Raw genomic sequence first — 22,453 nt, forward strand, 5'->3', positions numbered from 1 at the left:
GATCTGAGTAGCATCCAGATGAATGTACAGCTCCAGCTCAGATGGATTATAGATCGTTTCTCAGATTTTTTTTTTTCTCAAAGAAATTCATGCTGATTGCGCACAGGATGCAAATAAACAGCTTTAAAACCATAACTCATACCGCATTCTTCCCTGTTTTCACGACACCGCAGGCGCATCAGAGTGGTTTGTTACAGAAGATCCTCCAGGAGGAATCAGCCTACGAGTACGACCTCATCGTCATCGGCGGAGGCTCGGGCGGCCTCTCGTGTGCGAAGGTACGGCCAGGGACCACTCGCGGTCGCTTTCCCGGGGATCACCGTACGCGTTTTTCCCTGATTTTCCCGGTGGTCTGATTTTCCCTTTGATTGAAATAGCTGGTTTAATTCAGGGAAGAGAGGTTGTTATCACACAAAAGCAATCTGTTTTTATTGAGGGGAGAGAAAACCTGGGGGCGTGTCAGGAAAATGACAGGATCCTCACATCTGTTTTTCTGTTTTTTTCTTCTGTTTTTAGGAAGCCGCCATTTTGGGGAAGAAGGTTATGGTGCTAGATTTTGTGGTCCCCTCCCCTCGGGGCACGTCCTGGGGTAAGTGCCGCTTCCTGGTGGTGGCTCTCTGCTCCTCACACAAGTTTTAGGTCGCCTCACTTCCTCCTCACAGCAGCTGTCCGAGGTGTAGTTGGCCTGGGAGGTCATGCTTAAAACGTGGTGATTCTGGAAAGATAATATAAAAGTAATGAAAGGAGATTTTTCAGAAAGGAAAAAAAAAAAAAAAGTTTCCCACCCCATTGCCGTAGCGTTTTGCATTTTCATGCTCGTGTTTTCAGAGTCCCAGTCTGAGCATGAGCGCGGGCTGTGTCCTGTTCAGTGAGGTTTATCCGTGTTTCTGTCCCGGTCTCGTGATCGACTTTAATGGCTGCACTTCGGTGGGTGGGCTTGGTGTGGCATCATCGGTATCGTTTGGTTTAACGCGGAGCACAGAGCCGGCCCAGCCCCGCGCCCTGGCTGCTGTGCATACCTTGCTGTGGTTATTTTGTTTTTTCCCACAGTGAAACACAACACAGAGATCTTTGCACTGGAGATTTTTCTCTTTGCACTTCGAATGCTTCTCCCCTGCCTCTGTATCTCCCCGCTTCTGCTCTCTTTAATGCCCCGGAGTCTCTGACCCTCCGGCCTCTGGCTGGGCGTGATTATGCTGGGGAAATGGGAAAGGGGAGAAGACAGGAGAGTGGAATTGGAGTCTTCTGGCCCCTGCTGGGCGGCTACAGGTTGGCACCATCCCTGCTCGCCGCGCTTACTGGGTCTCCTTGCCCCATCCCGTGTGCCTGCCAAGGTCCCGCGCCTGTCCCTGGGTCAGGCTGCTGGTACTTCTGTGCTCGCTTTGCCTCCCGCCCTTTGAATAGTTCCTCTCTCTTCTGTCTCCACTTACCCAGCGCTGAGTGTGTCTCCTCTTTCCTGCCAGAATCCTGAGTGATAGGGTGTGAACATCGTTTTTTAAAATTCAAACTGACGTTGAAAGTTTTAAGCTGGAATTTCATATAGGAAAACTCACCTGGCCAGCGCTGTGGCTCAATAGGCTAATCCTCCGCCTGCAGCGCCGGCACACCGGGTTCTAGTCCCGGTCTGGGCGCCGGATTCTCCTGGTTGCCCCTCTTCCAGGCCAGCTCTCTGCTATGGCCCGGGAGTGCAGTGGAGGATGGCCCAGGTCCTTGGGCCGTGCACCCCATGGGAGACCAGGAGAAGCACCTGGCTCCTGGCTTCGGATCAGCATGGTGGGCCAGCCGCAGCGGCCATTGGAAGGTGAACCAACGGCAAAGGAAGACCTTTCTCTCTGTCTCTCTCTCTCACTGTCCACTCTGCCTGTCAAAAAAACAAAAAACAAAAAAACACCTCACCTACCTTGATGCTCCTCACAGTAGTCCCGGGGAGGGGGGTGTGGCCCCCGTCCTCTTCCATTCCCCTGTCCTCTTCCCTCCTCTCCTCCTCTCCTTGGCCCAGTTCTGACCGGAAACGATCCACCTTCTCTGGTGCACCCGGCAGAGACTGCGAGCACAGAGGAAATGTTTGACTTGTGCCCTGGGAAGGGACACTGGTGCACAATCTGTTTTGTGTCAATCAGGATTCACAGGGGATGTCACCAGGCAGCTTGCAGGGACCCGTAGATTGGTTCAGAGGAGGAGTCGGGGTGACAGAGGGTGGCAGGCTAGAAGCCGAGGTTCTGGCTCTGGGTGTGGTATGTGCACATCCAGTGCCTCTAACCTGGGTCTCACCCCTTTGTGGCTCAGGCTCAAGTGGAAGTTTTGGATTCTGTCCCCAGAAAACTCTTCACATGCCCGAATTTTTGTCTGTCGTTGGGTTTTCTTCATGGCCCCGTCGGTTAGGAAGTCTGGATTGATCAGTTGTGTATTATTTTCAGGGTCAGAGTTGTCCTCCCCATCACTGTTCCACGTGTTTTAATAACCTTGCACAGGTGTGGGCAGCTGTGTACACCCGCACGTGCACACGCACAGGAAAGCTCAAGTCTTGTTCCCTCTCCCAGGGCTCGGGGGCACTTGTGTGAACGTAGGCTGTATTCCCAAGAAGCTGATGCATCAGGCTGCCCTCCTGGGACAGGCGTTACGTGACTCTCGGAAGTTTGGCTGGGAGTACAGTCAGCAGGGTGAGTAGTGGGGCAGAAGATACGGGGCTGGGGGGAGGGGGGAAGAGAGAGTCTGTGTGATGCAGATTTGCCGCTCCTGCTTTGATAGCTGAGTCTGAAGTTCATGTCATAAACACTCGGTGGGAGCCAGCTGCAAGCCACTGGGGCTCTGAGGACACAAAGCTGGACCTGCTGTCACGGGCGCCCTGCCTGGTTCAGTTACAGCAACGCCAGCCGCTTAGCAGAGTGCGAGAGATAAGGATCCCTATTTTCAGATTTATTTTAAGTATCAAGAAAACGGAATACTGAGGAGTATTCTTTTGATTTTATCTGTTACGACGATAATATTTTCCACTGGATCAGTGGTGAGATGGATCTTTGGTTAATGAAAGGTAGGAAACAAGCTCCTCCTCCAACAAGCCGTTCCTGCCTGGCTCAGATACAGACAGGAGGGCTTCCGAGCTGCTGCTCCCAAGCAGGATGTGGTCTGATGGAGAGACAGTGGTCTGATGGGGGAGACAGGCAGGGAGTCCACTCAGAGCACTGTGCTGGGGTCCTTCCAAAAGAGTACGCAAAGCGCGTGTTACACACTACACGGGACTGCAATCGTTTTGCACCTAAATAAAATATCTTTTAACTGCGTTTCCCATAAACTCCTCAAAGTACCCTCATCACTTACTGTGCTGTTTTGAGCATTGCCTTGAGTGCATCTGATGCAGCTTTGCAAGTATAGGGAAGGGTCAAGGAAAGCTTTGGGCACAAGGGGACTCGAGAGCTGTGTCTTGAGGGCCACAGAATGGGACGTTTAAGGCTGGAAGAGGACAGAAAACCTGGAGTGTTGGGTGGAGTTGATGAGGGACTGTGGTGAAGAATAGTGGGGGATGCTGGGAGAAAAAAATGCCATTGGAAACATGAGCAGGTCTTCAAGGCCCTCCAGTGCCATCTTTTTTTTTTTTTTTTTTTTTAACAGGCAAAGTGGACACACAGAGAGAGACAGAGAGAAAGGTCTTCCTTTTGCCGTTGGTTCACCCTCCAATGGCTGCTGCGGCTGGTGCGCTGCAGCCGGCGTATCATGCTGAATGGAAGGCAGGATTCAGGTGCTTCTCCTCGTCTCCCATGCGGGACCCAAGCACTTGGGCCATCCTCCACTGCACTCCCGGGCCATAGCAGAGAGCTGGCCTGGAAGAGGGGCAACGGGGACAGAATCCAGCGCCCCAACCGGGACTAAAACCCAGTGTGGCAGCTCCGCAGGCAGAGGATTAGCCTATTGAACTGCTGCGCTGGCCTCCAGTGCCATCTTAAGGAGATAGAGTTTGCCCCCTGCTGAGAGCTGTTGAGTTTCAGCAGGAGAGGAGCAGGCACTCCAGTCTGTTATTCCAGATCCTCCAGTGGTACCCACCAAGGCACCTAGAAAGCAGAGTAGGGGTCAGGGGAGGGGCATGAGGAATGATGGAGGCCGGTGCAGAGTACACTTGTTGGATTTAGAGAGACTGAAGGGCGTGGCCCTGATGGGATGCGGTGCAGCTTGCATGTGGAGTGTGGTTCTCCGTCTTGGCTGTGTGTCACATGCTGTGTGCGGTTTTAAGACATTCCGAACAGCCAGGCTCTTTGCACAGAGCATGTGCAGGTTTCACTGTCACAGCGGGTTCTCGTGCTCAGGTGATTGTGACGGGCCACCCAGGTGACGGCACGGCAGAGGGTGAGTGGGAGGAAGGCAGAGGGACTGGGTGAAGGGGAGTGGAGCTCCTTGAGGTCAAGGCAGCAGCAGCTGTGGGTTAGTGGCTGGGCGTGGTTCAGTTGGGGGTCCTGAGTGGAGGCTGGGTGCGTTCTCCCAAGCCCATGGGGTGCTGTAGATCAAACTAGCATCAGTGGGTGCCCATAAAGTGAGGCCTCTCCTTATGGCGTTTAACTCCTGGGTCGTCTCTGTATTAAGTGCAGAGTCAGACAGGGCTGCGCACTGCCACCCCCCCCCCCCCACCTCCCGCTGATATCTGCATCGCTGTGGTGGGTCTAGCCAGTGCCACACAAAGGACAGATAGTAACAGAAAGTGCACGCATTTGAAAAGAGTGACAAAAAGATTGAAAATTTATGATGCAAATTATATACAATTAGGTATGGTAGAGCTGGAACATATGAGATTGAACCGAGAAATTCTAGGCTTGAGTTGTTGATTGCTTAGAAGGTAAATGTGTAAAAATCAACAGCGGCCAGCGCCGTGGCTCACTAGGCTAATCCTCGGCCTGTGGTGCTGGCACGCCGGGTTCTAGTCCCGGTCAGGGCGCCAGAGTCTGTTCTGGCTGCTCCTCTTCCAGTCTAGCTCTCTGCTATGGCCCGGAAGTGCAGTGGAGGATGGCCCAGGCCCTTGGGCCCTGCACCTGCATGGAAGACCAGGAGGAAGCACCTGGCTCCTGGCTTCAGATCAGCGCAGTGCACTGGCCGTAGCAGCCATTTGGGGGGTGAACCAACAGCAAAGGAAGACCTTTCTCTCTGTCTCTCTCTCACTGTCTAACTCTGCCTGTCAAAAAAAGAAAAAGAAAAAAAATCAATAGCAATCTTACATATCAGTGATAATAAGTTAAGATATAACATGATATTCTTAGACTACCTTGGAATAAATTCAACCAGGAAGGTATAAGATATATAAGGAAAGAATACAAAGGCATAGCAGGAATCTAAGATATTAGAGGAGATATCTTTAGATTGTGGAGATCTTTATCTCAAAATTAGTGTGCAGGTTTTATGTAAGTCCTAGAAAAATCTCAGTGATTTTTACTTTTACTGTTTTTACAGTGATTTTTACTTTTTTTTACTGTTTACTTTGTGGAGCTCAACTGCCTATGTGATGTGAGAATAGCTAAGGGAGACTTTGCCCCTGAACATCCAAGAAAGGGCTGTGCGTGTGTCGTGTAGTAATGGGAGTGACTGCTATAGATGGCAGCATCTTGGGCGGCCGTCGCAGGCTGTGTCAGAGAAAGGGCCACCATCCTTTCCCCTGGCTGTGCTTCCCTGTGCCCAGGGCCTCCTCCTTTCTAGGCCGCTCTCTTTCCTGCCCGGTGAGTCGGGGCCACTTCTTGAGAGTCATAGTTGGTGTCAGTCTCCAGCTGTGACCCTCACCCTAGGGTTGCTGCCCTGTCTTAGGGATCTCGTCCAGTTCCTGGGGAGCCCCAGGCCTGTCTCTGTGTCTTGTGGACCGAGCTGCATGGGGTCCAGTGTGACCTTCAGAATGCGCCAGCAGCGGCAGACAAAGGCTCTTGATTTTTGAAACAGCAGAGTGTGGCTTGTATGTGCTGCGGATAAGTTAACATCACAAGTAAATCGTGCTTTACTCCTTCACCCCGTGGTTTCTTTTTAGTGAAGCACAACTGGGAGACCATGACAGAAGCGATTCAGAACCACATTGGCTCTCTGAACTGGGGCTACAGGTTGTCTTTGAGGGAGAGGGGCGTGACCTATGTGAACTCCTACGGAGAATTTGTTGAACATCATACAGTAAAGGTACTGTTTGAATTTCTTGTCCTGTTCTTGCCTTCCCTTACTGCTGCCCGTACTTCCCATGAACTAGGCTTCACAGCGCATCTTACGGACTTTGGCTAGGACGTACACGCACACGCACACAGACACAGAGCAGTACATGCATGTGCGTTTCCCTGTTGTTTGTTGATTCCACATATCTGGGTAAAGAGAAGAAATTGTGCTTTAAAGAACTCCTAAAGTTATTATTTGCCTTTGGTTTCATTGTCATCTTAGAGGAAATGTTTCAACAGTTCAAAGCCAAAAAAAAACCTAAAAGATCAAAGTGTTAGCAGTGAGATTTTTTAAAAATTGAAACTTTTCTTAGAACTTCAGCATATACTGTTCATAAAGCATTGATAAAAGTAGTATCAAAATCAGCGTGTTATGAATTCATACTTATAGTATTTATGTATGCTGTAGAAGATGAACACACGAGGAAAATGAGATCTTTTTGATGAACACAAACGTTTTTTAAAAGGATTTATTTATTCATTCATCTATTTATTTGAAAGGCAGAGAGAGAAAGAGAGGTTTTCATCTGCTGGTTCACTCCCCAGATGGCTGCAATGGCCAGAGCTGTGCAGATGCGAAACCAGGAGCCAGGAGCTTCTTCCAGGTCTCCCATGTGGGTGCAGGTGCCCAAGGACCTGGGCCATCTTCTACTGTTCTCCCAGGCAATAGCAGAGAGCTGGATCAGAAGTGGAGCAGTCGGGACTTGAACCAGTGGCCATGTGGGATGCTGGCACTTCAGGCCAGGGCGTTAACCCGCTGCACCACAGCACCAGCCCCGAACATAAACATTTTAATTGGCGTTAAGAAGGGCAGGCAGACCTTGGGCTCAATGTCACTTTGCTTTGGGAGCACAGTGAGATCATGTTGACGGATTTGGATTGTTGGGCAGCCAGCTATCTGAATTTGAAAGGTGTGAAATGTCCATTTAAAGCTTCCCTTTGGGACCCTTAGATGAGCCAGGTTGGATTCCATTATTCATGGGAAACACAGTAGAAATCCAAGTTACTTCCTGTTCCTCAAAGTGCAGTGCACCTGGCACAGATGGTTGGATGAGCTGATCGTTCCCTGGCCAGACCCGCTGCTCTTTCTGTGGTTCCTCAGCGTCTCCCAGGTGCTGGAGCTGCAAACTTGAGGCTCTTCCGCCTCACCCCACAGCACGCGCTTGCTTGTCTGTTACAGGACCTCAGCAACAGGCCCCTCTTTCGGCACCGCTGCCAGCCGTGCCAGCCCACTTGTTTAAACCCTCTCATTGGCATCTGAATTTGTAAAATGGAGTGACTTCTGCATCCCTTGTGCAATTCCAGGTGGTGAAAAGTCCTGGTTGGTTTCCCATTGGCTGCATTTTCTGGGTGCCAAGCGAGGAGCTTTACCTCTGGCTCTAGTCTGTCTGTTTCATGTCTCCTTTGCCACAGGCCTGCTCTGCGGTCACTTCCAGCCCCTGACCCCAGTCCCCAGCTCCTCCGGATCCGGGTACTGTGCTGTTCTGTCTCCTAGGTCTCCATCCTTTCCAAATCATTTCTTTTTTCCCCTCATTTCCACGTGAAAACCTCCTTGATCCATATTTTGTCAAGACCTTTGTTTGCTGCATTATGTGCTTATCACATCGCATGATTGTTCACGTGTCCTGGTGTCTGATGCTTTGTAGTATGAATAAGTGAAATTTCATTTTCTTTTTTTCCAGGCAACCAATCGAAAGGGACAGGAAACTTACTACACTTCTGCCACATTTGTCATAGCAACAGGTGAAAGACCACGATATTTAGGGATCCCAGGAGATAAGGAATTCTGTATTACTAGGTAAGATTAAAAAGACCATTTTAACTCTAAGAGATTGCATTGTGTTTCAGTTTCTAATTTCATTTGCTCCCTAATCCCACAAAATATTTGCACTGATGACAGATGAAAGAACACACAGTACAGGAAGTTCAGGAGTTTGAAATAGTCATGAAAGAGAAAGTGAGGTTAGGGAAATCATAAGGCCAGTGGTAGAGTTTGTGTACCAGAGTACACCGTCTGTTTCTAGGAAATATCTGGAAGTGGTCTGGAAAGTTGGCCCTGAACTTCCTGTAGGCCAAGCGAAGAAGTAAACTCCACGAGCTGTAGGGTTACGTGTGCACCTGCTAGAATGGAGCAGAGGTTCACGGGCATTTTCCCTGGATGGTCACGCAGAAGGCACTGTATCATGCACTACAGTGACTTGGAGACCTTTCTGGGCAGACATTTCAAGAATGATATTTTTCTTTTCTTTTTTTTTTTAAATATTTATTTATTTATTTGTTTGAAAGGCAGAGTTACAGAGAGGCAGAGGCAGAGAGAGAAGTCTTCCATCTGCTGGTTCACTCCTCAAATGGCTAACATGGCAGGAGCTGGAAGCTTCTTCTGGGTCTCCCATGCGAACACTTAGGCCATCTTCACTGCTTTCCCAGGACGTAACAGAGCTGTAACGGAAGCGGAGCAGCCGGGACTTGAACCAGCGCTCATATGGGATGCCAGCACTGCAGGCAGCAGCTTTACCCACTCTGCCACAGCGCCAGCCCCAAGAATGATATTCTTCATTGCACTCTTGTTCAGCTGAACCTCTTTGTCCACACACACACATGCATCCAAAGCAAACAGCCATTTGTCTTGTTGCATTTAATGTAGTTCAGTATTTTCTGTTTTAGTTTTTTGTACCCTTTACTTGTGATCTAATTTGATTTTGGAAAACTTAAGGTCTACTTGCTTCTGCCCCTCTCTCCACCCTAGACTGAATCACACACTTCAGAAGCTTTCTCTCTGAAGGTTTCTTTTTTTCTTTTCTTTTCTTTTTTTTCTTTTTGACAGAGTGGATAGTGAGAGAGAGAGACAGAGAGAAAGGTCTTCCTCCAATGGAGGTTCACCCTCCAATGGCCGCCGCCGCCAGCGCATCGCGCTGATCCGAAGGCAGGAGCCAGGTGCTTCTCCTGGTCTCCCATGGGGTGCAGGGCCCAAGCACTTGGGCCATCCTCCACTGCCTTCCCGGGCCACAGCAGAGAGTTGGCCTGGAAGAGGGGCAGCTGGGACAGAATCCGGCACCCCGACCAGGACTAGAACCCGGTGTGCCGGCGCCGCAAGGCAGAGGATTAACCTATTGAGCCACGGCACCGGCTTCTCTGAGGGTTTCTTAAGCGCCCTTGATCGCAGTTCAGCTGACGAAAGCCCCTTCTATACTGTAACCCCAAAAGTGCATTACCTGTTTATTGTCTGCAGTTTCTTTTTTGATTTCATTTTTATTTTTCAGTGATGACCTTTTTTCTCTACCTTATTGTCCCGGCAAAACGTTGGTAGTGGGCGCCTCTTACGTGGCGCTGGAGTGTGCGGGGTTTCTGGCTGGCCTTGGGTTAGACGTCACGGTCATGGTGCGCTCCATCCTTCTGCGAGGCTTTGATCAAGAAATGGCAGAGAAAGTGGGCTCCTATATGCAGCAGCACGGTGTTAAGTTCTTAAGAAAGTTTGTACCTGTGATGGTAAGTCTGGATGATGCTTGCAATTCTTTTTTTTTATTTGCTTTCTTATTCTCTCTCCGACTTTTTATTTTGCCCCTCCTTACTTTATTTCATCGGTCTGAACTCAAATAGTGCTGAAAATAGTGTTTCCACCCCCAGATGTACGAAGCTGGCCTCACGGGCCTCCCATCCCCCCCAGGTGATGGAGAAGCTGGTGCTGCTGTGTCCCCGGGCAGGGGGGTCCCCTCTTCTCTCACCGCCTCTCTGCTGTCCTCGGGGGTTGCCTTTCTTTTCTCTTATTCCCATCAGGATTTCTCCTCTTGAAACAAAGAAGCCTTCCCCGTGCCCCTTGTCCAGTGCTTTCCTGGCTGGGTCCCCATTTTTCTTCTCTTTCCCGCACCTACTCCTGTCTACATGAGTTCCAGTTTCTCCCCTTTCTCCCACGCTCAACCAGTTGTGAGCCACTTCCATCTCCAGCACTTTCCTGAAAATGCTTGTTGGGTTCTTAGCAGGCTCCCTGTTGTCAGATTCCCACGGTCACCTCTCTGTCCTCAGCCTGCTGAGCTTCTCGGCAGTGGGCAGTGGGACCCACGGCCCTGGCCTGGGGAGCCCTCTTCCCTCTGGCCCCGTGCCTGTGGTTCTGCCCCTGCACTTCTCCTCGGCCCGTCAGCCCCAGCACCTGTTTGTTTCCCCCCTGACCCCTCCTGGTCTCTTTCTTGTTCACCTGCGTGATCCTCTTCAGGCCCTCAGTTTCAAGTACCATCTAAATGCTAATGATGCCGATTTATATCTCCCGTTCAAGCATCTCTCCTGAATTCACACTCATTTATACAACTGCCTACTGGATAACACCACTTGAATCCCTCATAAGCATTTCAAATTTAACAAGATAAAAATGAAACTCAGCGTTTCTACCTTAATGTATTCCCTTGCTAATCTTCCTGGCCCATCTCAGTCCTCAGCGAAAGCTGCCGCAGTCTGCACAGTTTATTGAGCCCACACCCAGGAAGCTCACGTTCATCTCCGTTTATGATGCCTCCCCTCTCAGCCAGTCCGTTAACCATTACTGCTTCCACAACATATCTTGGAACTGCCTTCTTCTTCTTTTTTTTTTTTTCTGTTTCCATCTTGTCCCCAAACCTTAAATATATCCACCACATATGCATACCAGGTATATGTCCAAGCGTTTAGACTCCATTTGAGCCACTTGTATTCTGTCACCTTTAGAGAGAATCATTCCATGATTTATCCTCGGCAGGTTCAACAGTTGGAGAAGGGTTCACCTGGAAAGCTGAAAGTAACGGCTAAGTCTACGGAGGGGCCAGAGACGATTGAAGGAGTGTACAACACGGTGAGTTTTTCTTTTATAAGCAGCAAGTGACTGGATACACACATCAGCTAGCAGCAGTTTAACTTGGTAACATATTTTTTGTTCTTTGTAAGACTATGATAGGTATAGAAGATAGTTGGCCTACTGACATTTGATTTTATAGGATACAAAAAGAATATGGTGAAATATATGTGTATGTAACAGCACAGCAGAACAAAATCTGGAAGCATATTTATATATCCACCTGTGATTATTGCTTCTGAGGAATTAGGATTTTACATTTATATGAGTATTTAACTACAATAAACCTGTTTTTCTTTTCAAAAACAGATAATTAAAAAATCCCCCAGTAATGTGAACAGCACAAGGGATCTTTTGGATGCCAGTAATTATTTTGTAATTAGTTGTAGTCCTTTTATTTATTTATTTATTTATTTATTTAATTTTTTTATTTTTTGACAAGCAGAGTGGATAGTGAGAGAGAGAAAGGTCTTCCTTTACCATTGGTTCACCCTGCAATGGCCGCTGTGGCTGGTGCACCTCACTGATCCAAAGCCAGGAGCCAGGTGCTTCTGCTGGTCTCCCATGCAGGTGCAGGGCCCAAGGACCTGGGCCATCCTCCACTGCACTCCCGGGCCAGAGCAGAGAGCTAGACTGGAAGAGGAGCAACCAGGACAGAATCCGGCGCCCCAACCGGGACTAGAACCCAGTGTGCCAGCACCACTGGCGGAGGATTACCCTGTTGAGCCGTGGCACTGGCCAGTTGTAGTCCTTTTTTTAAAGATTTTTTTTTAATTTCATTGAAAGGGAGGGTCACAGAGAGCAGGAGTCAGGGGAGAGGGAGGGAGTCAGAGTCAGTTTTCCATCCACTGGTTCACTCCCCAATTGGCCGCAGCAGCTGGAGCTGAGCCGTTCCGAAGCCAGGAGCCAGGAGCTTCCTCCAGGTCTCCCATGCAGGTGCAAGGGCCCAAGGACTTTTGCCATCCTCTGCTGCTTTCCCAAGTCATAGCAGAGAGCTGGATGGGAAGTGGAGCAGCTGGAACTCAATCCAGTGCCCACATGAGATGTTGGTGCTGCAGGGGTGGTCCTACCCACCACACCACAGCACGAGCCCAGTTATAGTCTTAAAAGCTATTTTTTGTTTTATATACTCTTTAAATACATAGTTTGTCAATTGAAAAAGAAAACATAGTATATGAGTGGGAAGAATCAGCATGCTAAAAGGTACATAACAAAACCAAAACACAGCAATCAACCTTGTTGAGATCTTAGGACTGCATTGGATTTATAGATCAGATGGAGACACTTGACTTCTTTGCAGTATTCAGGATTCTGATCCCTGAACATGGTATATCAATTCATTAATTTAGATCGTCTTTAATGATTAATTCCTGACAGAGTAAATAGATTTCTCCACAGACATCAAGAACATCTGTTAGATTTATTCCTGGGTAGTTATGTATTTATATGTCGTTACAAATGGTATTTTGGAAAAATGTCATTATCTTTACCTGTTGCTGGTCTATAGAAATTCCACTGTTTCTGTGTTTTATAGTACTCAATAATTTTGCTGTATTCTTATTTGAAAATTTATTCATAGGTTATTTTGGATTTCTTGTGTACATATTCATATTATTTAAGAATAATAACTCTTGTTTCCTCCTTTCTACTGTTTCTCTCTCTGTTCTTTTTAAATTTTTTTTGCGTAAGTGTGCTAGCTAGGACTTCCAGTGAAGTGTTGACAAGAAATGACAATAGCAGGAGTTCTTGTCTTGTTCTCAATATAAAATGGGAAGTTTTCAGTGTCTTGGTATTAGAGTAATATTTTATGTCGGATTTCAGTCAAAGTAAGGTAATTCTTTTCTGTTATTTTGTTTGTTATTATTTATTTTTATTTTTATTTTTTTTGCCTACTTTACAGTCACTAATGCATGTTTATTTCTTCTTCTTTTTTTTTTTTTTTTTTTTTGGACAGGCAGAGTGGATAGTGAGAGAGAGAGACAGAGAGAAAGGTCTTCCTTTTTGCCATTGGTTCACCCTCCAGTGGCTGCTACGGCCGGCGCATCTCGCTGATCCGAAGGCAGGAGCCAGGTGCTTCTCCTGGTCTCCCATGCGGGTGCAGGGCCCGAGGACCTGGGCCATCCTCCACTGCACTCCCGGGCCATAGCAGAGAGCTGGCCTGGAAGAGGGGCAACCAGGATAGAATCCGGCGCCCCAACCGGGACTAGAACCCGGTGTGCCGGCACCGCAAGGCAGAGGATTAGCCTGTTAAGCCACGGCGCTGGCCATAATGCATGTTTATTTCTAACAATGGTTCTTTTGCTGGTGTTCATGATGAGTTTTTTTCTTTAATCTGTTAACATAGGTGTGGGGAACATCTGGCCCGTGGGCTGTATGAGGTCTGCAAACTCATTTGGTCTGGCTTGGCCCTGCCAAGGCAACTGCAGGCAGGATTCAAATTTCAATACATCTATAGCAGGCCAAATTTTAAGTTGATAATCTTGAATGGCCTGCAAATGATGTTACAAGTATCCACATGGCCCTTGTCAGGGAAAAGTTTCCTACTTCTGTGTCAAAGGGTTAAGTTACATTGATTTTCTAATGTGATATAGATTTTGTGTTCCTGGAATAAACCCAGCTTGGTGGTGTTGGCTGTGGTTAGTTAGGTTTTTTTGCGTTTATATTAGTGAAAGGCAAATGGCTTATAATTTCCATTCATATACTAAACTTTTCAAGTGTGAGTACAATGGTTATTCTAGGTGAAGGTAGTTTGGAGTATGTTTTCTCTTTTTGTATTCTCTGACAGCGTTTGAGTGGTATTAGAATTTTTCTTGGGTGCTGATCCAATTTCTTTAATGGTCAGAAGGCTTTCAAGGCTTTCTGGTTTTTTCTTGAGTCAGGTTTAATCAGTTTTTGTTGTTGTTGTTGTTGTTTTTTGTAAATTAGTTCATCTCATCTAAATGTCCATATGTTGGTATGTAAAGCTGTTTGTACTGTGTGACTTCGTCAGCTCACTGTGTGCTGAGACATAATTTCTAGGTAGTGGAGTGCACAGGTTTTGGGTATACAGTGCTGTTTTGACAAACACACACGTTTGCGTAAGGCACACTCTTTTAAAAGTAACAGAATGCTCCTGTGGTCTGGAAAGCTCTCGGGCCCCTTCCCAGTCCCTGGCCCCGAGCAAACGCCATTCTGGCTGTGTCACTCTGGGTCTGTTTTGCTTATTCTGCACGTCACATGCATGGACCAGTACAGGGTGTGCACTCCTTGCTACTCCGCTTCTTTGGTCAGGTGGATGTCCTTAGCTTCGACCATGTTGTGTGTGTCAGTGGTTGATTCCTTCTGCTGGACTGTGTGAACAGAGCACCGTTTGTTTACTCCTCTTGCTGTGGATGCACACCTAAGCGCCTTTTAGTTTGGGATATTGTGATCACAACTGCTGTGGAGATTTCTGCACTGAAGCTTTCTGTGGACATATATTCCAGTTTCTATTGGATAAATACCTAGTGGTGAAGTTCCTTGATTATCAGATAGTTTCTGTGTTTAACTTTTTCAGAAGAGACTGCCAGTTTTTGGATGTTGGTATCAGGGCCGATGTTGTGGTGCAGCGGGTTAAGCCGAGGCCTGCCACGTTGGCATCTCTTATCAGAGTGCTGGTTTGAGACCTGGCTGCTCTACTTCCCATCCAGCCCTGCTAATGCACCGGGGAAGGCAGCAGAGGATGGCCCAAGTGCTTGGACCCCTGCCACCCAATAAGGGAAATCCAGGTAGAGTTCCTGGCTCCTGGCTTCAGCCTGGCCCAGCTCTGCTATTGTGGCTTTTTGGGGGAGTAAATTAACAAATGGAGGATCACTCTCTTTTCTCACTCTTTCTTCCTTTTCCTCCTCCTGTCTCTCTCTCCCTCTCCTTCTATCACTCTGCCTTTCTTTCTTTTCTTTCTTTCTTTTTTTTTTTGACAGGCAGAGTTAGACAGAGAGAAAGGTCTTCCTTCCTTTGGTTCACCCTCCAAATGGCTGCTATGGCTGGTGCTGCACCGATCCGAAGCCAGGAGCCAGGTGCTTCCTTCTGGTCTCCCATGTGGGTGCAGGGCCCAAGTACTTGGGCCATCCTCCACTGCCTTCCCGGGCCACGGCAGAGAGCTGGACTGGAAGAGGAGCAACCGGGACAGAATCTGGCACCCCAACTGGGACTAGAACCTGGGGTGCTGGTGCTGCAGGTGGAGGATTAGCCAAGTGAGCCATGGCACCGGCCTCTGCCTTTCAAATAAATAAAAAATAAAATGATGGTATGTATCACTTTATACCCCAGCCAAGCTTGAGGGTTTGGCTGTTTCACATCCTCACCAACCTCTAGTGTTATCTGTCTTACTCATTTTAGCCATCCTAGTGTATGTGTAATGGTATCTTTTTTTAAAAAATTATTTATTTATTTGAGAGGCAGCGATTCAGAGAGAAAAGGAGAGACAGATCTTCCATCTGCTGGTTCATTCCCTAAATGGCCAAAATGGCTGGGGCTGGACCAATCCGAAGTCATGAGCTTCTTCCAGGTCTGCCACCTTGGTGCAGGACCCAAGGACTGGGGCCATCCTCTGCTGCTTTCCCAGGTGCATTAGCAAGGAGCTGGATCAGAAGCAGAGTAGCTGGGAATTAAACCAGCGCCTGTATGGAACGCTGACACTACAGATGGCGACTTAACCCACTAACACCATGCACTGGCTCCACCTGTTTAATTTTTAAAAGCTTCTTTTGATGAGCAGTAGTCTTACAGTTTTCGTGACATCAAATTTATCTGTTTTTTCCCTTCATGCTTAATGCTTTCTTTGTGCTCTGAGAAGTCTTTACTTACCCAAAGATCATGAAGATGCCCATCCATTTCCTCCTGAAGCTTTTGTAAGTGTTGTGTTTGGGTCAAAATTCTTTTTCTTCCTCATGGTTACCTAGAAAGACTCCCTTTCTCCACTGAATTGCGTTGGTGCCTTTGTGGACATCATTTGGCTGTTTGGCGGGGCTTCTGTTTCTGCATACTTTATGCTGTCCCTCGACCGATCTCTCTGTCCTTTCCCCCTTACTGCGCATTCCCGTTACTGATGTTCTATAACAAGTCTCTGATCAGGCAAAGTAAGTCCTTCTACTTTGTTTAGGACCTTTGCACTTCTATATAAATTGTTAAAAAGCAGCTTGTCACTTTCTTTTAAAAAATCTTAGGATTTTTGGTTGTGAGTATACTTTTTCTGTGGCTCGGCTTGGAAGAACTGACAGCGATATTGATTTTCCGATACATGTACTTCATATATCTTTCCATGTATTTATGTAGACCTTGGTTTCTCTCGGTGGTGTTTTATCGTGTGCTGTAGAGCTCTTTCACATACTGTGCTAAATTTATGTTTCAGTATTTCATGCTGTCTAATCTAGTGTAAACAGGTTTTTAAAAATTCTAATTTTCAATGGTTTGTTGCTAGTTGTAGGAATACAAGTGATCTTTTTGTGTACTGACCTTGTAGCAGCTTCCTAGGATTCTGGTCTGCAGATGAAAACAGTCATGATTCTCCCCTCCCAGTCCGCATGGCCTCGTCTTTGCCTTGCCTTCTGGTTGAGTCCCCCAGAGCAGCATTGAGCAGAGATGGTGAGCCGGGCCATCTTTGTCTGGTTCCCGGCCTTAGGGGTGGAGCATGCGGGCTGTCACCACAGCGGGGCTGAGGCCTCTCGTGCGGTCAGGGAAGTTTTCCTGTGTTCTTTGTGTACTGGGCACCGTGCTTTGATTTTGAGAGTGCTGAATTCTGTCAGGTGCTTTCCTTGCATCTCTCGAGATGACTGTTTTCTCCTTTATGTTGTTAATATGAATGCACTCCCATTGGTTTTTGTTCGGTAAACCAACTTAATTGTGAGGACAAACTCTACTTGGTCTTGATCAGTTGTCCTCTCTGTATGTTGCTACATCTGATGTGCTAATGCTTCATCAAGGATGTTCCGTCGGTGCTCGGGAGGAGTAAAGGCTTAGGATTTTCTTTTCTTTTAATGCTCTTGCCTGGTGTTGGTGTCCGGTTTATACTGGCCTCCCATGAAGGGGCAGAGAAATGCTCCTTTGTCTTCCGGAAGAGTTCGTGTCCCCCTAGTCGTGTTCTTAGTTCCAGGTTAATAGACTTCATCAGCGTAGCCCTCGGTCTGCACTTAGCTAACAGGAAGCTTACAAACTGTGAGTTCAGTTTCTTAATGGATATAGGGTACATTCGTTCAGTAGGCTGCTAAAGTGAAATACTGCAGACAGAGTTAAACAACAGAAATGTGTTTTCCTACAGTTCTGGAGGCCGGAAGCCCAGGATCAAGACACTGGCAGGCTGATGTCTTTCGAGGCCTCTCTCCGTGGCTTGCAGATGGCCGTCTTCTGTGTCTGCATGTGGTCTTCTCTCTCTAATGAGCCAGTGTCCAAGTCGGACACCACTCAGTCCTGTTAGACAAGGGCCCACCCATATTTTACCTTTCCTGCCTCTCTAAAGGCCTGACTCCAAGTCAGTCACACTCTGAGGTCCTTGGGGTTAGGATCTCAGCATGAATTTTGCAGGGACACAGTTCAGCCCGTAGCATAGGCTTATTCAGGTCTTTGTGTCTAAGTTTAGTAAATTGCCTCTTACAGAAAATCCACTTCACCTGAGCTGTACATCTGTTACCCTTTGAATGTCTAAATAGCGACATGCCCTCTCTCATTCCTGATATGGGTGATTTCTGGTGTTGATCTCTCTGAATACAGGTTCTGTTAGCTATTGGTCGCGACTCCTGTACGAGGAACATCGGCTTAGAGAAGATTGGAGTCAGAATCAACGAGAAGTAAGTACGTGCAGGATCGTTGCCTGACTGCCACGCAGAGCAAAACTCTGCCACACATCGTCTCCGAAACTCTCATTTAATTACTCAGGTGTAAGATCATTTATCTTACAGTAAGTACTGCGCTCCCTCTGTATTATCAGCGTCTTGATTCATCAATCAGTAACTCTTATCATGTGCCTTGAAGAGCTTCTGCACTAAGTAGTGATTTAAAAAATGGTTGTGCAGATGTATTTGCCTACTCTCTGTGATTTAAGTGAGTTTTTATGATCTGGACCAGCATGGAGAAAATTCCAGATCTCTAAGAGTGACTGGGAGAGATTTCTGGAAGTGTCCTAGGTATCCAAAAGCCACAGTTTCCCCAGAGCAATCTTTTCTTTCGGAGCCACGGAAACTCTTGTTACGGGAAGCCATTGGTACTCTAGACAGTTGACAACCCAAGGTGCGTGATTTCTGAGAGGGAGCTCTTTTCTCCGGGAAGTTCGTCTTTTGGGGGTAATTTTCGTCACCCAGCAGTGTAATTTATTTTTGTAAATGTATTTGTTTTCCCTCAAAAATGAATAGGAATGGCAAAATACCGGTCAATGACGTGGAACAGACCAACGTGCCCTATGTCTATGCCATTGGAGACGTTCTGGAAGGCAAACCGGAGCTCACTCCCGTGGCCATCCAGGCAGGCAAGCTGTTGGCTCGAAGGCTCCATGGGATGTCCTCAGAAAAGGTGAGATTGTCGGGATTGTTGTTGAGGTAAGAGCTTGATCAAAACCCTGGTGGAAAATTCCAGCACAAAAGACACCCGTGTGCTTGTTTTCCAAGTAGAGTTCCTCAGAGGTAACATTTGCAGTTGGCTTACTAGTAACTGATGATTTTAAGTTGATAATTTCTGAGCACCTGCTGCGTGCCAGTTGTGTTGGGTGATGTACAAAGGATGGGCCACAGTTGCAGCCTCAAGATCTTAGCCAGGTAGGCAGGGGTCATGAGCCAGAGCAGCACAGACTGATCTTCAGAGATGTTTGGGTGCTAGAGTGTTGCAGGTGAATTGCTTTAGGCTCCAGGAAAGCACACTTAGTTCTAACTGACGGCGTAGGACGCGGCTCCAGACGTGGACTGTTGCACTGTAACAGTGTGGCAGGGGCTCTCAACATGGACCGCGATGCTAGGCCTGGCTTCAGTGCCTCCCTGTGGGGTGAGCCTGGGCAGTCAGGTGCATCACCTGCAAGGCCAGTGGCGTGGGTCACGTGACCTCCACTTCTCTTGTTCTTTGATCAGATATTTGGGAGGGGTTTTGTAGGACGAGTAATTCAGAGCTGAGGAAGCCAAGGACTTCTCCTGTGGGTGGATAACTCAGGCAGGGGCCCAAGCTCCGCAGTGTGGGTTTGTTCTGAGGTTCTGTGCAGCCTTGTGGGAGTGTGCAACCCGGGAAGCGCTGCTCTGTTCTTTGAGGAGTGCAGTGGCCGTGTGGAGGAGTGGGCCGCTGAGGGGCACCTGGGGCGGGGCTCACCTGGTGCGAGCAGGTGGGAGCCTGGAATGCTGAATGCACTGTCCCACACAGAGAGGGGTCCCCTACGCAGTGCGCACACCGTCTGCGGGTGTCTAAGTGGAGCAGTTGGCGATCGGAAGCTGTGAGTCAGGCTGGAAAGTGAATTTGGTGCCAGACGTTAGAATTCTCAGACGCCACCACGAGGAACTGGCAAGGTGTTCTCCAGTGTGAAACTGGTCAAGATGTCACCTGCCCCAACTGCTTATTCAGAAACATGTCATACCACAGGGTTGGGAAGGTATCATACGTTTCACTCAGCCCCTCGGTGGGGGGGGTATCACCATCTTGGCTCACTCTTTGGTGCCCAGTGCAGATACTTTTTTTTTTTTTTTTTTTTTTGGTGGTGGTGTTACTCAAGTGACAGACATCCCTGATGTTTTGCTTTCACTGCTTCATCCTGTATCTCGTAAGTAGCAGGATGTTCACCTCTACAACCTCATGTGAGAAATTCCAGAGGGGCTGGCGCTGTGGCGCAGCAGGTTAAAACCCTGGCCTGAAGCATCGGCATCTCATATGGGTGCCGGTTCTAATCCCAGCTGCTCCTCTTCCGATCCAGCTCTCTGCTATGGCCTGGGAAAGCAGTGGACGATGACCCAAGTCCTTGGGCCCTTGAAGCCACATGGGAGACCCGGAAGAAGCTCCTGGCTCCTGGCTTCGGTTCGGTGCAGCTCCGGGCGTTGCGGCCATCTGGGGTGTGAACCAGCGGATGGAAGACCTCTCTCTCTGTCTCTGCCTCTCTCTGTAACTCCTTCTTTAAAAAAGGAAGGAAGGGAGGGAGGGAGGGATTCCAGAGAGAGGCGGGATGTTCATTGGGTAACCCTTGACTGTCACGGTCTGATGAAGTCCCCCTGCCTTTGGCTTTTCCTGACACTGATGTGTTGACGAAGCCACTCTACTGCTTTTCTTGCAGAATGGCTCATGTTCCAAGTTTCTTTCTTCACAGATTGATTGATTTATTTGGAAGGCAGAGTTGGAGAGGAAGGTAGGAAGAGAGAGAGAAAGAGAAAGAGAGAGAGAGAGAGAAGGAATCTTCCATCCACCGGTTTACTCACCCAGTTGCCAAGTCTGGGCCAGGCTCCAACAGAAGCCCAGAAATCCATCCGGGTCTCCCACATGGGTGGCAGAGGCTGAGTGGACCATTACCCACTGCCTTTCCCGGCACGTTAGCGGAGAGCTGGATCAGCTGGGACTCAGGCACGTGCTCTGATACCGGATGCTGGCCTTGTCAGAGGCAGTGGCTTAACCCGCTGTGGCACAGTGCCAGCCCCCACCTTCCGAATTCTCTGATTATTTGCACGTGATGCTGTTCTGCTAGAGTATTTTTGTATTTTTGGCATGCCTGCTCTATAAAGAATGTTGTGGGCCACTTCATCCCTTAGGTGCTTGGTAAGGTCAGCATGAAGATCTTGTGGACACGTGAGGCTGGTGTGTGAGGGGCTCTGCTAGCATTTATGTGTGGAGGCAGGCATGGCTCCATAGACAAAGCAGAATTACCCCATCCCAAGAGCACATAGCATTTCTGGGGCTCTGTGGATAGCACTGTTGCCCGATGCTTTGAGAAGCTAATCATGGTGGCCATGCAGAGGGGAGGTTAGAATGTGGAGTAAGACATGTAGAGTACAAAGAAAAATGTTAAAGGCACAGGACTGAGAGGAAGCCGGATGGCGGGGTAGTGTGAAGTCAAGTTCAGGCGCAGGAGATGGTCTAAGATGTGGAGAAGAATGTTTAGCAGAAATGGGGTGTGGAGGGGAGTTGAGCAGTTTCCTGTTGAATGTCCTTAATCGACGTGAAACAGGAGCAAAGGCATCTGTTGAGCATGAGGCCTCCCCTGTCAGCCATGGCACGCGGGGTCCACTCCGGGTCAGTAAATGGAGTACTCAGTGAGCAGCACTTGAGGGCCCAAGATGTCAGAGAGTGCCGAGGCAGTCCCCATGGGGGGTGATGCTCTCCACCACGCTGGCAGGAATGAATAAAAATACTTAGCTTGCCCATGGCTTCTGGGTAGGCAGACCTGATGTGGTGTCAGAGCATGAGGTTGAAGAGGGTAGGCTAATGGAGAAGTTACTCTGTGTTGCACACAAACTCCCTCGTGGATGAGGGATGCTTGATGCTGATTTCTGTTGTTTATCTCTGGGGTAACAAAGAAGAGAAACTCACTCACATTAGACAAATTGAGGGAGTTTATTATTGTAATCAGGATTAATTGGTGGTATCACACAGGGACTTAGAATAAGAACCATGCTGGCGCTTGGCCTTAATGTGGTCAGAGCGTGGGGAGGGTCTGGCACACAGCTGCACAGGTGGAGGTTTTATACAGATGTGCCTTTCACGTAGCCTGTCTCACCTACAGCCCTGCAGGCACGTTTCTGCCTCTCCTGAAAAAACTCTGAGAAATTCTCTTTGCTTCGAGTTCATTTTCCTGCAGACGGGAAAGTATGGCTGGCTCAGCTCACCTTTTTCTGCCATCCCCCAGACTTCCAGCCAGTGCACGCACTGGTTCTCTTGGGGTTAGGTGTCTCCCCGATTCAGTCACTCGTAGCTGTTGGCAGGGCCTAGGGGACACACAGTGCTGTGGGCAGTGTTGTCCTTTGAAGCGGGGCAGGCAGTTGCCACTCTGTGTATGCACATGGTGTTCACAGGGTCTTCGCTAGTGGACAGTGGTCTCCCTGAGCCATGGTTTTGCTTCCTATGGTTTCAGTTACCTGCAGTCAGCCACTGCTTGAAAATATTAAATGGAAAGTTCCAGAAATAAACAATCCATCCGTTTTCAAAGGCGTGCTCTTCGGAGTAGTGGGAGGAAATCTCACGCCGTCTTGCTCTGTCCCACCTGGGGACGAATCGTTCCCTTGTCTAGTCCATCCAGGATGTGTCAGATCCCCAGCCGTTGGTCACCTGTAGCCATGTCAGTTAGCAGAGGAGCTGTGATGGTTCAAGTACAGCAAGGTGCTTATGTCCAGTGACCTTGTTTGAGAGGGAAAGCCCACATTCACATAACTTATTCCAGCATATTGTTACAGTTGTTCTATTTATTATTAGTTATTGCTGCTGACTTCTCATTCTGCCTAATTTGTGAATTAAGCTTTCTCATAGAGATGTAGGAAAAACTCAGTGAACACAGGGTTCAGGACTACCAGTG

General features: G+C 48.3%; 1 protein-coding gene across 1 annotated transcript in view; it reads left to right on the forward strand.

Annotated features, from left to right (window-relative positions):
* TXNRD3 (thioredoxin reductase 3) overlaps window positions 1-22,453 on the forward strand; it is a 78,739-nt gene that overhangs the window by 39,255 nt on the left and 17,031 nt on the right. Inside the window, exons 4-12 of the mRNA XM_062200579.1 lie at window positions 174-278; window positions 517-589; window positions 2,541-2,660; window positions 5,993-6,135; window positions 7,847-7,962; window positions 9,425-9,650; window positions 10,888-10,980; window positions 17,704-17,780; window positions 18,342-18,498. Of these exons, the coding sequence (XP_062056563.1) occupies window positions 174-278; window positions 517-589; window positions 2,541-2,660; window positions 5,993-6,135; window positions 7,847-7,962; window positions 9,425-9,650; window positions 10,888-10,980; window positions 17,704-17,780; window positions 18,342-18,498 (1,110 nt within the window). The remainder of the gene's footprint in view (window positions 1-173; window positions 279-516; window positions 590-2,540; window positions 2,661-5,992; window positions 6,136-7,846; window positions 7,963-9,424; window positions 9,651-10,887; window positions 10,981-17,703; window positions 17,781-18,341; window positions 18,499-22,453) is intronic.

This window comes from Lepus europaeus, chromosome 9, assembly GCF_033115175.1.
Source record: "Lepus europaeus isolate LE1 chromosome 9, mLepTim1.pri, whole genome shotgun sequence".
NCBI classification, from domain to species: Eukaryota; Metazoa; Chordata; class Mammalia; order Lagomorpha; family Leporidae; genus Lepus; species Lepus europaeus.